We start from the raw sequence: 15,819 nt of genomic DNA on the forward strand, positions 1-15,819 counted from the left end.
TAAGTGCATTTTGGCAGGTTTTGAACATATTTTGGGCTGGAAAACGTCAGCAGTATCTGGCAACACTGGGTGATGTATTGTAAGAGATCAGCTTACATTTCGATTTCATTCATTACGTACGGTTTCTACCAGCTTTTTTAGTTTGTATATATTTTCATTGTAAATAAAGTGTAAATATAGTGTTGTCAAGTTTGCTATCTTAGTTCCCGAAATTTCGTTTATTTGAGTGACTGAACTTGAGGGGGCTAGTCAGCTAGCAAGAAAGCTGCGCACGGATGCCAAGCATTGCTGATTTAATTTTGGCGAAGCCATTTGCCAGTCTTCCTTTCAAGGAAAAAATTAAAATAAAAGAGCAGGGTAGACCAATGCCTCAAATTGACTTGGTGAAAAAGGTAGGGAGTAATACTCGTTCCTTTCAGCTCTCCTGGTACGAGAAAGTGAATTGGCTAACAGCAAGTGACCCACATCAACAACAGTAAATAGGCTACTTTAGTAATATGTCATGGATGGACCAAAAATATAGAATCTATTTAAAATGTTTATGCTGAGTATATTATATTGGAATATATATTTTTCTGGATATGAATTGAACACCGCTACAATTTTGAAAACATTTTTAAACAAAAACACAGCCGAGAACATTTCACACTACAGACCTGGATTAAAAGTGAAGGGTTATCAAAATTGTCAATAAAACATTTCTCAGTCAAAATAAGTAAAATATAGGGAAAGTGTCATTGAATGCTGAGGTTCCTGACAAAGAGCTGCTTTCAATAATGATCACTTTTTAAACAACATGCCACAATTTTAAAATATAAAATGTTAAAATATACCCCCCCCCCCCCCAACACCGCCATCATGTATATTGGACAGTAGGCTAATGAGCCAAAAGAACCTGTTATTTCACAGTTTGTGACCCTGCCAACAATCAGCCAGATCAGAGGCAAGAGTATGGGCAAAATTGATGTTTTTTCTTTTTTAATCTGGAAATATCATAACCGACCAGCCTCCCCTGTTTGAAAGACTACCAGCCGCCACTGCTGTGTACGTATGGATGTGTATAGTTATAGGTATGTGTATATGTATGTACTGTATATATGTATTGTATGTGTGTATATATGCATAGCATAAGTATTTGTGTATATATATGATTTGATTTGGGCGATATTATACCATGTTGTTGTTTTTTTTGTTTGTTTGTTTGTTTTTTGCTTTTTTTTTGTATATATAGTTTATTATGGTGGAAAGTGATGTTTGATTAATGGTGATATAGAAATTTAGGATTTGAGAAGTTATTTACTTCTTCCTAATCCTTTCTAAACATTATTATGTTATTGCCTTGTGGCTACGCTATTCTGTTTATGACGATGTTTTGATGATTGCATTTTTTATTTTTTATTTTTTGTTTTTATATCTTCTTTACTGTTCGGAATCAATCAATCAAACATACAGCCAGAGCTACAATGGAATGGTTTAGATCAAAGAATATCCATGTGTTAGAATGGCCTAGTCAAAGTCCAGACCTAAATCCCATTGAGCATCTGTGGCAAGAATTGAAAATTGCTGTTCACAGACGCTCTCCATCCAATCTGGCTGAGCTTGAGCTATTTTGCAAAGAAGAATGGGCAAAAATTTCAGTGTCTAGATGTGCAAAGCTGGTAGAGACATACCACAAAAGACTTGCAGCTATAATTGCAGCAAAAGGTGGCTCTACAAAGTATTGGCGCAGGGGGGCTGAATACTAATGCACACCACATTTTTCAGATTTTTATTTGTTTAAAATTTTGAAGACCATTTATCATTTTCATTTCACTTCACAATTATGTGCTACTCTGTGTTGGTCTATCACAAAATCTCAATAAAAAACATAAGTTCGTGGTTGAAAGGTGGAAAAATGTGAAAAAGTTCAAGGGGTATGAATACTTTTGCAAGGCACTGTAGGTGAAGAAGATATTTATTAAGAAAATGACAAACAGGTAAACAATCCAACATGGCAGACATAAATTGGAAACAGTGAAACAGGCAAGAAGTTGAGCAAGGCACAATCAGACTATCAAAGGCACAGACTAAAGTGGAATACAATGACCAGGAATCAGGAAACCAGGAGATCAAACAGAAAACAAAGCTCAGTAATATGTCACAAACAACTCAATACTTTGCAACCTGAGTGAGTATTCAGAATCCTTATATAGAGAGCGTGCACGTGACGTCACGAGGTCACGTGATATTTGTTTATCTGCCATCTTGGATGGCATGGCCGCGCATAGAACTTAGACGAACCCGTTCTAATTATCAAGTGTGTGGGAGTAGATCTTTCAAGAATGGTTATATCTTGTTCAGCATTTGGTTGTACCAATAGACAGGGCCAAAAGGAGGGCCTGTCATTTTATAGATTCCCCGCAGACGAGGAGAGACACACAAAATGGGTGTCCGCTGTGCGAAGAGAAAACTGGTACCCCAGTTCTACCAGCCGAATTTGTAGTGAACACTTCATATCAGGTAGGTGTAATCTTCTAATTCAATACTCCTAGTATATCTGTTAAGTTGATTTTCAGATTGAATGATAACTGCATACTTAGAGACTAGACAGTACAGTGTTTGTGGCCGTTAGTCCGCTTGATCTCTAATGTTTAAAATGGCTATGCCTAGCCCTACTACCCTGGCCTAGTCTATATTTTTTTAAAATATTTTTTTAATTTGTTTGAATATAGAAGCTGGACATCTCTGTGACCCCTATACATTTATATCTGATATTGAATAATAATTCTGCACAGATAAAGATAGCGGTGATTTGTGATACTTTTTTTCAGACAAAAACATTACATATTTACAACCCTGTCATTATCTGGAACTGAGTTTAGATTTCGAACATTCTTACGATAAAACGTCCTGCATAGTCTCTTTATGATAAACGTCTTAATGCCACTTACCCGTGAGGTTATCAAGTAGACATTCTTCTTCGGAACCTTCCAGAGGTATAGTTGGGATACTCATCCCGCAACAAAATATTTATAAGCTTCCAGGCTCTTGTAAGCTTTGAGGGCTTTGCCAGTGTAACACGATTCACGATTAACAAGAAAATTGTAAATGTCGTGGTAGGCCAGATTGGGCAAATCGCCGGCACCGCAGCTCTGAATTTCCCTGAGCAAGGATTGTGGCGAGTTGTACGGCTCTGCAATCCCCAACCTGGAACACTTTTCCACGTAACGCTGCCTCACGTCACCTTCAAGATGCTGAACAAACTTAGACAAGTTATCGCGTGATGTAGATGGGGTATTTTCCAAATTTTCTTGGGGATTACTCCCTGGATCCATTATGCTCGCACAAGGTAAACAATCCTGAAGCTGTCCAATATGGCGGAGTAAACACGGACGGGTCACGTGACTGCACATCCTCTATAGGCGTGCTCATTGTGCCTTAATCTAGTGCAGGTGTGCGTTATTCAGTGTGTGCGCGCAAGTGAGTCAGTTTGGAGTGTGTACTGACCAGAGTACATCTGTTGCACGCGCCAACGGGTGGAGGTGTGACAGAAACACCCCCCAGAGCTTAAATCCATCTTTAATGGCCCTGGGAATGACAACCTGACGCTGGATGCCATGCCATCGGCACTCTGCTCTGGGCCGACGTGGCACCAGATTCTTGCCTCAAGTGGGGGCTTGGGCTCGGGCTCTGGACAGGACCTGGACCCTGGACTAGACATGGGCTCAAGCCTAAGCTCGGGCTCTGGACAGGACCAGGACTCAGGCTCTGGACTGGACATGGACTCTGGACAGGATTCAGGCTCCTGACTAGACATGAGCTTGAGCTCTGGACAGGACTTGGGCTCTGGACCAGGCATGGACTCGAACTCTGGACAGGACTTGGACTCAAGACAGGGCTCTGTCTGAGCACTGCTCTTGTCCTTGTTGAAACCCAGTGGCATGGCGACAGCATCCTCACGACCCAGTGGCAGAAGGACATCTTCAAAGCCAGATGGCAGCGGGACGTTGACGTGTTCAAAGCCGGGAGGCAGCAGGAGGACAACGTCTTCAAAGAAATCTGGGGCAGAGGCCACCCCGTCTACCTCTGGCGCCACTTCTGGAACTGGCTCTGGTTCGGGCATTGACTCTGGATCTGCTCTTGTGCTGGTGCTGGCTCTGGCACTGGTTCAGGCATTGGCTTGGGTGCTGGCTCTGGGACTGGCTCTGGAACTAAATCTGGAATTGGCTCTGGAGTGACGGCCTCCTCCATTGCTGCTGTGTCAGCCTTAGGAAGGAGATCTGGAGTGACTGCCTTCTCTGCTGCCGCTACGCCAGCCTCTAACGTTGTCCACTCCCCCGAAAAATTTCTTCATGGGGGTCCTCCTTCTCTAAAGCCTCATACGGGTACCAGAGCATTACTTGAAAAGACTACAAGGTACGGCAGCACATACGTTCCACTCTCACTAGCAGTGGCGGCTGGTAGTCTTTCAAACAGGGGAGGCTGGTCGGTTACAATATTTCCAGATTTTAAAAGAAAAAACACATCAATTTTGCCCATACTCTTGCCTCTGATCTGGCTGATTGTTGGCAGGGTCACAAACTGTGAAATAACAGGTTCTTTTGGCCCATTAGCCTACTGTCCATATACATGATGGTGGTGTTGGGGGGGTATTTTAACATTTTATATTTTAAAATTGTGGCATGTTGTTTAAAATTTGATCATTATTGAAAGCAGCTCTTTGTCAGGAACCTCAGCAGTGTGTTCTGGAATAGGCACAAGCACTGACCTTGGGGAGCCAAACATAGAGCTGGGTGCCACACATTTCATTCAATGACACTTTCCCTATATTTTACTTATTTTGACTGAGAAATGTTTTATTGACAATTTTGATAACCCTTCACTTTTAATCCAGGTCTGTAGTGTGAAATGTTCTCGGCTGTGTTTTTGTTTAAAAATGTTTTCCAAATTGTAGCTGTGTTTAATTCATATCCAGAGAAATATATATTCCAATATAATATACTCAGCATAAACATTTTAAATAGATTCTATATTTTTGGTCCATCATATTACTAAAGTAGCCTATTTACTGTTGTTGATGTGGGTCACTTGCTGTTAGCGAATTCACTTTCTCGTACCAGGAGAGCTGAAAGGAACGAGTATTATTCCCTACCTTTTTCACCAAGTCAATTTGAGGCATTGGTCTATCCTGCTCTTTAATTTTAATTTTTTCCTCGAAAGGAAGACTGGCAAATGGCTTCGCCAAAATTAAATCAGCAATGCTTGGCATCTGTGCGCAGCTTTCTTGCTAGCTGACTAGCCCCCTCAAGTTCAAATTTCTGGAACTAAGATAGCAAACTTGACAACACTATATTTACACTTTATTTACAATGAAAATATATACAAACTAAAAAAGCTGGTAGAAACCGTACGTAATGAATGAAATCGAAATGTAAGCTGATCTCTTACAATACACCACAGCACTTGTGAATCCACATGGGACTGAACTGAAATTCACCGCTGCCTGTCTATATTTGAAACGAGCTGTCAATCAAAGAAAATATCCGGCCACTTTCACCAATCACCAGTCTCCTTGCGGAAGGCTTTGCCATGTCCCTCCCACTGTGAGGCTCGGAGTCCGTGGGCGGGCATTTTCACAGTATTTGTCCGATAACCGTCTTGCATTTTGAGATTGAAAAGCGCATAGCTCCCAAATGCCATTGGAGTCCATTGAGGCTGGGAGTCCGTGGGACTCCGTGGGCGGGTGTTTTCGCAGTATTTGTCCAATAATCGTCTTGCATTTTGAGATTAAAAAGCGCATAGTTCCCAAATGCCATTGAAGTCCACTGAGGCTGGGCTGCATCGCGCTGTCACGAGGGGGAAAAACTCGCGCACACATTAGGCGAACTGGGGAAAGTTATAACGGAATGATTTCGCACTGCAGTTGGGTTGAGCACATGTATTTCTATGATTCTGGATCTGAAATAGCAATGTTATAAGGTCGGCTATAACATAAGCCTAGTGGAATTCATCCTACACTATGTTCGTCATTTTTAGAGGAGGCTGCGCCTCCCTCGTTGTCTTAGAGCAATCACCCGTGCTCACTAGGTAATTGGCCCATTGGTGTACTCGTCCTGTGAGCCAGTGAATCATACAACTAACCCAGACTGGCTCTGGAGGCTTGGGCTCCTCCAGGTCAGTATAAAAAAGAGGCACACTGCAACATGAATCCCTTTGGGTGATATTCCACCCCATCATAGGGTGCCGGGTGTCTATCCCAAGTCCCTGTCAGAATACACGCGCGCGCGCACACACACACACACACACACACCCCTATTCCAAAAACATTGCGACACTGTGTAAAATGTTGATTAAAACAGAATGTGATGATTTCGCAAATCATGGACACTCTATATTTATTTATAATATATTTATATATATATTATAGTGAAAGTAGTATAAAGACAACATATGATGCGACACGGTGGTAAAGATGCCCCTGTCCCAAGTGTTTTGAAACATGTTGCTGGTAGTAAATTCAAAATGAGCATATATTTTTCAAAAGACATTTCTCAGTTTCATCCTTTTGATATGTCGTCTTTGTACAATTTTCAATGAAATATAAGGTTTCCATGATTTGCAAATCATTGCATTCTGTTTTTATTCATGTTTTACAGTGTGCTAACTTTTGTGGAATTGGGGCTGTGTATGTATATCCTCAACTCAAAAAAGTTGGGATGGTATGTTGAAAAAGCAATTAAAACTGAAAACAATGATTCAAAAATAATCTTTAACCTGTGTTGCACTCAAACAGCACATTATTTGATGTTTTACCACTTGAATTTCATTGTTTTTTTGTTTTTTCAAAATAAAGACTTATTTTTACATTCTTGCAACAGTTTGGATGGTAAACCATTTACTACTTTATAATGTTGCCATTCTTTCTCACAACACTTAAAATGTTTTCGGGACTGAAGACACCAAGTAATTAACTGTTTCAGGTCCTATTTTGTCCCATTCTTCCTACAAACATATCTTAAGGTGTGTGACAGTATAGCGTCGTCATTGTCACATTTTTTTTTTGTTTCAATATTTGTCACCTGTCCTCTATTGAGGACAGAGGGGACAGGCACCCTCTTCTGCAGCTATGCCTTTGTAATCTGTGCAAAAGGTGGTTCTGCATTGTCTCATTGAAATATGCATGGGTGTCCCTGGAAAAGATGTTGTCTTGAAGGCAGTATATGTTGCTTCAAAATCTCAATGTACTTCTCTGCATTAATGCTGCCATCACAGAAGTGTAAGTTACCTTTGCCAAGGGCACTGACACAACCCCATACCATGACAGACCCTGGCTTTTGGACTTCTTGTTGGTAACAGTCTGGATGGTCCTTTTTGTCTTTGGTCCAGGGCACGTGGTGTCTGTTTCTTCCAAAAAAGGCCTGGAATACTGATTCATCTGATCCCAATGCACATTTCCATGGTGTGATGGTCCATCCCAGATACCTCTGAGCCCAGAGAAGTTGACAGTGCTTCTAGACATAGTTAGCATAAAGCTTTTTTTTTTTTTTTTTTGCACAGTAAAGTTTTAACTGGCATTTGTGGATGTAGCTCTGTATTGTAGTGCTTGACAAATGTTTGCCAAAGTAATCTAGAGCCCATGTGGTTATATCAGCTATAGATGAATGATGGTTCTTGATGCAGTACCGTCTGAAGGACCGGAGATCAAGGCTGTTCAGCTTAGGGGCAGGGACGCAAGCCTATGTACTGAAATTCCTCCAGATTCCTTAAATTGTTTACTGATATTATGCACAACAGAGTGAAATGTCTAAAACCCTTCATATCTTTTGTCTTTAAACATTTCAATAATTTGTTCACAAATTTTTGAAGAACTGGAGATCCTCAATTCACCTTTGCTCCTCAAAGACTTGGCCTTTCCTGGATACTGATTTTGTATCAGATCATGATCACAACCACCTGTTAACATCACCTGTTTCAAATCACATCCTTATTGAATTGCTTTAACTCATCACTAGCCCTAAACTGTCCCCGTCCCAACTTTTTTGGAATGGGTTGCAGGCCAGAAATGCAGAAATGGTTGTATATTAACAAATGAAATGAAGTTGACTAGAAAAACATGAAATATCTTGGGTTCATACTGTCTGCAATGGACTACAAGTCAAAGTAAATTTAGAAATCACTGCTTTCTTTTTTTTTTTTTAATTTCCCTACCATCTCAACTTTTGATTGTTTTTGTTGTTGTTTTGGGGTGTGTGTGTGTGTGTGTGTGTGTGTGTGTGTGTGTGTGTGTGTGTGTGTGTGTGTTATTCATCATTCCAAGTGCTTAAAACTTCTCATCTCATTATCTCTAGCCGCTTTATCCTGTTCTACAGGGTCGCAGGCAAGCTGGAGCCTATCCCAGCTGACTACGGGCGAAAGGCGGGGTACACCCTGGACAAGTCGCCAGGTCATCACAGGGCTGACACATAGACACAGACAACCATTCACACTCACATTCACACCTACGGTCAATTTAGAGTCACCAGTTAAAGGATATGGGACATGGATTTTTACCTGGGCATAATTATGTATAAAGGACATAAGAAATGCCATCTAAATTACTGCAGGGCGTCAAAAATGTGAAAATCATCACATTATTCAAGTTTTTTTATACATCAGCGTAAAACAAGGATTTGTTAATGAGCTAGGTGGTCACATGACCCGTGACGTCACAAAAACTTTCCAAGGAGCCAGCGCTTGGGAATCTAATGTAAACAGGTTACCGAAATGGACACCATCGACAGTGATATTCCCGATGTTTCACAGAGCTGTGAAGTTAGACCTTATCAATTCGAACCGATAGCTGGAAATTCACATGAACATGGATCTTGTCTTTACTCTGACGGGTCAGATGATTCTGAGAGTGAGAGTTCATTCAGCCCTCATGAAACTGAAAGCGGTCGGCTCGATAACACTTCCTGGTAAGTTAAAAACAATTCTGCACAAAGGCTAATGATCTGTTGAAAGAAGTATTATTTTTGTATCATACATTGAAAGTTCATCATAGATCTAGCTAAAGTCCGTTGCAAGCTAGTTTTTTTTTGCTGATATTTTTCGAGATTGATTGAGATACAATGCTTCCAGAGTCCGAGATGAAAACATTCAAAATGGCGAAACGAGTCAGAATTATGATAATCAATAATTGATACACCCAAAATTATAATACTAATCCTTACCTCGGCTTTCAGTCGCTTTGCGCAGAGGTCTTCAACAGGGGGGTCGCGAAATCGCACCGGATCACTCATATCAACAAAAATGTTCCTGCCCCCAGGGATGCAAACAGCGCGCCTTTCAGCGGATGCCGCCTTTTTCATGGCTGAATCGCGCAGATCCGATTTTAAAAAAAATAGCGATATTAATTCATGAAACATGAAGTATAAGGATGAGAAAAAAACAGTTTAAATCGGGAAGCTGCGCACATTTGTGCAGCCTGGCGCAAATGTGCGCAGCTTCCCGATTTAAACTGTTTTTTTTTTCTCATCCTTAAACTTCCTGTTTCATGAATTAATATCACTCAGTACCTGAGTATTAATGTTGAAAGAATCCTCAGTGAAATGGTCCGAACACAGTTTGTGGGAAACAGTAGGTGCAAAGTTTTTTCAACAGGTGTTCTGTAAAGTTGTCCTACCAAGCCTACTGCGCATGCGCGAAGCCTACTGCGCATGCGCAGGTGAGCCCACACTTTCCTCAGCTTCGGGTCCTTGGGAAATGCAAAAAAACTTACTCCAGGGCATTTCCCATTGGAATTATTGCAACCATAAGCAGCACAATACACCATGATGTTCAATGTACTTTAAAGACTATGAAAACAATTTTCTTGTCATCCACTTCTCCATTCATCTACCTGCTTGTGCTGTGCCCGAAAGTTTTTGTGACGTATGATCACGTGACGGCGGCTCTTCCGGTTACAAAAAATGCATATCGGAAGTCGAGCGGAAATGCCATATAATCATCACGAATATAACGATTTTGCTGAATTTAATAGATGATTTTGTATTTGTTGATGCAATTAATTCATATTTTTAATGGAAAGAAGCTGATATAGCGTGCTTTTGTTTCATGTCCCATATCCTTTAACGTAACCTGCATGTCTTTGGACTGTGGGGGAAACTGGAGCACCCGGAGGAAACCCACGCGGACACGGGGAGAACATGCAAACTCCACACAGAAAGGCCCTCGCCGGCCACGGGGCTCGAACCCGGACCTTCTTGCTGTGAGGCGACAGCGCTAACCACTACACCACCGTGCCGCCTGCTTAAAACTTTTTTTTTTTTTTTATTTTGCTATTTACAGCAATAAAATCTTCACCAAAAAGAGTAAATGAGAGATCAGCCACATGCGACTGTTTGGTTTAACCTAGTATGATGTATCTGACCTGAAACTCTTGGTTGGAAAGGCAGCGGATTGGACAGTAGGAGCCTTGTATCCTCAGGAAGGGAGAGTCTGCAGAGTCACATACCTCAAAGTAGGGTGTGAACATACTCCACCTGGCAGATGAGAAAGCCATATTATACACAACCACATTAAAGCTTCTGTAGAAGACACCAAAATGTTGACCCAATGTGATATAATCAGTGGCCCTTAAACAAGACTGATGAAAACACAAATGGTTTATTATTAATTGTATTAATGGTGGCAGCACAGTGGTGTAGTGGTTAGCACTGTCACCTCACAGCAAGAAAGTCCTGGGTTCAAGCCCAGTGGCTGACAAGGGCCTTTCTGTGTGGAGTTTGCATGTTCTCCCCATGTCTGTGTGGGTTTCCTCCGGGTGCTCCGGTTTCCCCCACAGTCCAAAGACATGTAGGTTAGGCTCTAAATTGACCGTAGGTGTGAATGTGAGTGTGAATGGTTGTTTGTCTATGTGTTAGCCCTGCGATGACCTGGTGACTTCTCCAGGGTGTACTCCGCTTTTCGCCCGTAGTCAGCTGGGATAGGCTCCAGCTTGCCTGCAACCCTGTAGAACAGGATAAACAGCTCTCATCTCATCTCACTCAGTGCGTTTACATGCACATCCAAATCGAGCTACTGTCGGTAATCGAGCTAAGGGTCCCAGCAGGGGTGCCAGAGAAATCCAATCCTACATGCACACAAGTTAATCGAGCTATTGTGTGAGGTACATTGTGCACCCGAGCCACAGGTGGCGCTACATGCCCCATCGTGTTGGTACACTTCCGGTTGTCGTCATGAAGAAGAGCTATTCAAGAGTATAAACAAAGTTATCAGCAGTGTTGCCAGATACTGCTGACGTTTTCCAGCCCAAAACATGTTCAAATCCGCCAAAATGCACTTAAAACCGCCCAATCTGGCAACACTGGCAGTTCCGTGTTCACAAGTTTTGTGCTCAAGCTGTTAGGCTTGCTCTAACAGACTGTATGGCTACAAACTGTCCTGCGCAGACCACTGTTTTGTAAGACAACTTATTTTGCACAATTGTATATTTTTCTAAAGTCCATTTTTTGCTTACAATTTTTTTTTTTGCTTACAAAAAATATTTTTCTAAAGTCCATTTTTTGCTTACAATTTAACTTGTGTCTTAATAAACACACAAAGTTCAATTGTTTTGTTTTATTGACATTCTTCAGATGTTGGACATCCATCTATCTATCTATCTATCTATCTATCTATCTATCTATCTATCTATCTATCTATCTATCTATATACACACACACACACACACACACACACACACACACACACACACACACACAAATACAGTGACTTATTTATGTACACAATTCACAGCTATGCAACAGCTGTACAGATGTATTTGGTGATACAGTAAGTGAGCTAAATTTTAACAGTGCAAACAATGCCACAAAAAGAAAAGATTCATGCCGTTGTCATGCCGACCGAGGCTGTTGTGTTTCCCGCTTGTGGACTCGTCACTTCCGGAAGGGGCAGTGCTGAAGTAAGTAGCTCGAATACGTAGCTCAATAGGGTTTACATGCACTAAGTAGCTCGGCAGAAATCGCGTAATCTAGGTCGTGTAGCTCGATTCCGAGAAATCAAGTTCGGTTCGATTTCAGCTGAATTAAGGTGTATACATGGCATTTTGAACTTCGATTTCAGTCGAGCAACGGCAGAAATTCGATTCTCTCTATGTGCATGTAAATGCACTGATTATCTCTAGCCTCTTTATCCTGTTCTACAGGGTTGCAGGCAAGCTGGAGCCTATCCCAGCTGACTACGGGTGAAAGGCGGGGTACACCCTGGACAAGTCACCAGGTCATCACAGGGCTGACACATAGACGCAGACAACCATTCACACTCTCATTCACACCTACGGTCAATTTAGAGTCACCAGTTAACCTAATCTGCATGTCTTTGGACTGTGGGGGAAACCGGAACACCCGGAGGAAACCCACGCGGACACGGGGAGAACATGCAAACTCCGAGCAGAAAGACCCTTGCCGGCCATGGGGCTCGAACCCGGACCTTCTTGCTGTGAGGCGACAGCGCTAACCACTACACCACCGTGCCGACCGGTATTGGCTCTCAATTAAAAATAATTATTTTTCCTAGCACTAACAGAATGCTGCATGAGTGATTTTATTTCACAGTTAAAAAGATCACTTGAAGTGTCATTGCATGTTTGGGGCCAGCCAAAAAGATAAGTAGGAAGGAGAGAGAGTGAGAGCTGAATGCTCACAAACGTGACATCTAACGATACAGACCAGTTGGCAGTGGAAGAAAGTGGAGATAGGGAGGAAGAAAATGGGTGAGAATATAAGATAGGAAGAGTATAATAATTTTGGCTGCAGTAGCACACTAATTGAAGTAGCTGTTTAAACAAAGGATTGAGTGTGATATGATATTGGAAAATTTAAATTGAGCAGATGCTGCATGGAAATGTCTCAGAAAGGCAACTCAGAAAAGGACTTCTTTTTTGTGCTTATTTTTTCAAAACTGAAAATTTAAAAAGAAAAAAAAAAGGGTTACTGAGGTTAAAGTTAGGGTTGTATTAGGATTTGATGATGCCCATATTAAGGTCTTCCCAAAACAGTTGCCACAAAGCTTTAAACATAGAATGCTCTAGAATATCTTTGCTTAAAGATTTCCTTTCTACTAAACCTTTCACTAGAAAAGTTATGATTATGAAGGTTATGGTTTGGAGTGGAATGTTCAATACTTAGGTGTTCACATACTTTTGGAGATAGCATATGTACATTGTGTATTATTCTATATTCTGAAATGTTTGTGTGTGTACCTCTGGTGGACCGTGCCAATGAGCTCCCTCTGGGCCGTGTAGGCCTTCATCTCCATCAAGCAGCAACCCAGGCAACACATATCTGTTCTAAGTGGTCTTTCAAATAGAAAAATCTTCTGCTGATCCTGATCAAAACCTTGCAAAGAGCAGGCACGAGCAGGACCACAGCATTGCATACATACACATGAGCTCTCTGAAAGACAGAGAGCAGAAAATGTGTGTGTGTGTGTGTACAGTGTCTTGCAAAAGTATTCATCCCACTTTGTGTTTGTCCTGTTTTGTCACATTACAAGCTGGAAGTAAAATAGATTTTTGGGGCCTTAGTACCATTTGATTTACACAACATGCCTACAGATTTAAAGGTGAAAATTGTTTTATTGTGACACAAAAAATAATTAAGATGAAAAAAAAACCCCAGACAAACAGAAATCTGGAGTGTGCATAGGTATTCACCCCCCAAAGTCAGTACTTTGTAGAGCCATCTTTTGTTGCAATTACAGCTGCAAGTCTCTTGGGGTATGTCTCTGTTAGCTTAGCACATCTAGCCCCGGGCTTTTTGCCCATTCCTCAAGGCAAAAGTGATCCAACTCCAAGTTACACTGCAGAAAATGATACCTGAGGAAGTGAAAATATCTTGAAAATAGTTGAAATTATCTAGCATTTCCTATTAGAAGAATACAAGACACCAATTCTGAGATTATTAAAGGTCATAGGCAACGGTTTTCAATTTATCCACATTTGAAACTTATGTTAAAACACCCTCTGTAATTTTCTTCTGGTCCCAAGAAGTATTGTTAATAAGTAATAATTAAAATAAGTTAGTGCGGATTGCGGCAAATTTCTGCTCAGCGATTTTCGTGACCACTTGGCGCATGACGTCATTCAAGACAAACAAACTGCTTGAGTTGAGTCCACTTCTGTTTACTTGCCTTGCCGTTTGGCTTGAGTGCAGACGTGCGTTCAAGAATTTCCAAAGAAAAAACATGCCTTATTGTTGTGCAGTGAACTGTAACAACGGGACTGGTTCAGGAAGAAGTTTTTACCTTTTTCCGAGAGAGGAGAAGAGGCGGAGAGAGTGGATTGGCTTTTTCTGAAAGAGGAGAGGAGGCAGAGAGAGTGGATTGTGCATGTGAAGCCAGAGGGTTGGCTTTTTCCGAAAGAGGAGAAGAAGTGGAGAGAGTGGATTGTGCACATGAAACAAAATCAAGCAGTCAAAGAAGAAATGGACCAGCAATGCTCAAGCAAAAAGGAGAAGATTGGAGGTAAACATTTTTACTTTTGCTTGCAATTGACAAGTCAAGAATCCTGAGGGATCCTGTACAGTCATTGTGGAAATGAGACAAAAGGATATTTCCTCGCTTAGAGTAGGCTATAAATAGTATAATGCCGTGGATGGCAGGCTAATGTGGCCTACCGGCGCACTGTCAAGTAATCGTTACCTATATCCACAAGGGAGAGTGGTTTAATTATTCTTCAAAAGGGCTCTTATTTAGAATTACGACGAAAGTAGGAATTTATCATAACTACCAGGATAAATCGTTTGGGCACAAGTCTTGTTGACGTCCGGGGTCACCGCGATCAGAGTCGGCCGAGTCGTTGTCCGATTCTGAGGCCGCACGGTCAAACCAGTGAGCCACATTCACCGATTGCTTCGCAACAGCCATAGGTTCATACATACAGTGGGGCAAAAAAGTATTTAGTCAGCCACCAATTGTGCAAGTTCTTCCACTTAAAAAGATGAGAGGCCTGTAATTTTCTTCATAGGTACACTTCAACTATGAGAGACAGAATGGGGGGAAAGAATCCAGGAAATCACATTGTAGGATTTTTAATGAATTAATTCGTTAATTCCTTGGTAAAATAAGTATTTGGTCACCTACAAACAAGCAAGATTTCTGGCTCTCACAGACCTGTAACAACTTCATTAAGAGGCTCCTCTGTCCTCCACTCATTACCTGTATTAATGGCACCTGTTTGAACTCGTTATCAGTATAAAAGACACCTGTCCACAACCTCAAACAGTCACACTCCAAACTCCACTATGGCCAAGACCAAAGAGCTGTCAAAGGACACCAGAAACAAAATTGTAGACCTGCACCAGGCTGGGAAGACTGAATCTGCAATAGGTAAGCAGCTTGGTGTGAAGAAATCAACTGTGGGAGCAATTATTAGAAAATGGAAGACATACAAGACCACTGATAATCTCCCTCGATCTGGGGCTCCATGCAAGATCTCACCCCGTGGGGTCAAAATGATCACAAGAACGGTGAGAAAAAAATCCCAGAACCACACGGGGGGACCTAGTGAATGACCTGCAGAGAGCTGGGACCAAAGTAACAAAGGCTACCATCAGTAACACACTACGCAGCCAGGGACTCAAATCCTGCAGTGCCAGACGTGTCCCCCTGCTTAAGCCAGTACATGTCCAGGCCCATCTGAAGTTTGCTAGAGAGCATTTGGATGATCCAGAAGAGGATTGGGAGAATGTCATATGGTCAGATGAAATCAAAATAGAACTTTTTGGTAAAAACTCAACTTGTCGTGTTTGGAGGAGAAAGAATGCTGAGTTGCATCCAAAGAACACCATGCCTACTGTG

At 41.6% G+C, this 15,819-nt stretch overlaps 1 protein-coding gene across 1 annotated transcript in view; it reads right to left on the reverse strand.

Annotated features, from left to right (window-relative positions):
- Positions 1 to 15,819, reverse strand: part of LOC132871196 (phospholipid scramblase 3) — a 33,347-nt gene that overhangs the window by 5,314 nt on the left and 12,214 nt on the right. The window contains exons 3-4 of the mRNA XM_060905302.1: positions 13,223 to 13,415; positions 10,391 to 10,502 (exon numbers count right to left, since the gene is read on the reverse strand). Coding sequence (XP_060761285.1) covers positions 10,391 to 10,502; positions 13,223 to 13,415 — 305 coding nt within the window. The remainder of the gene's footprint in view (positions 1 to 10,390; positions 10,503 to 13,222; positions 13,416 to 15,819) is intronic.

The sequence above is a fragment of the Neoarius graeffei genome, chromosome 23 (genome assembly GCF_027579695.1).
Source record: "Neoarius graeffei isolate fNeoGra1 chromosome 23, fNeoGra1.pri, whole genome shotgun sequence".
Taxonomy (NCBI): Eukaryota; Metazoa; Chordata; class Actinopteri; order Siluriformes; family Ariidae; genus Neoarius; species Neoarius graeffei.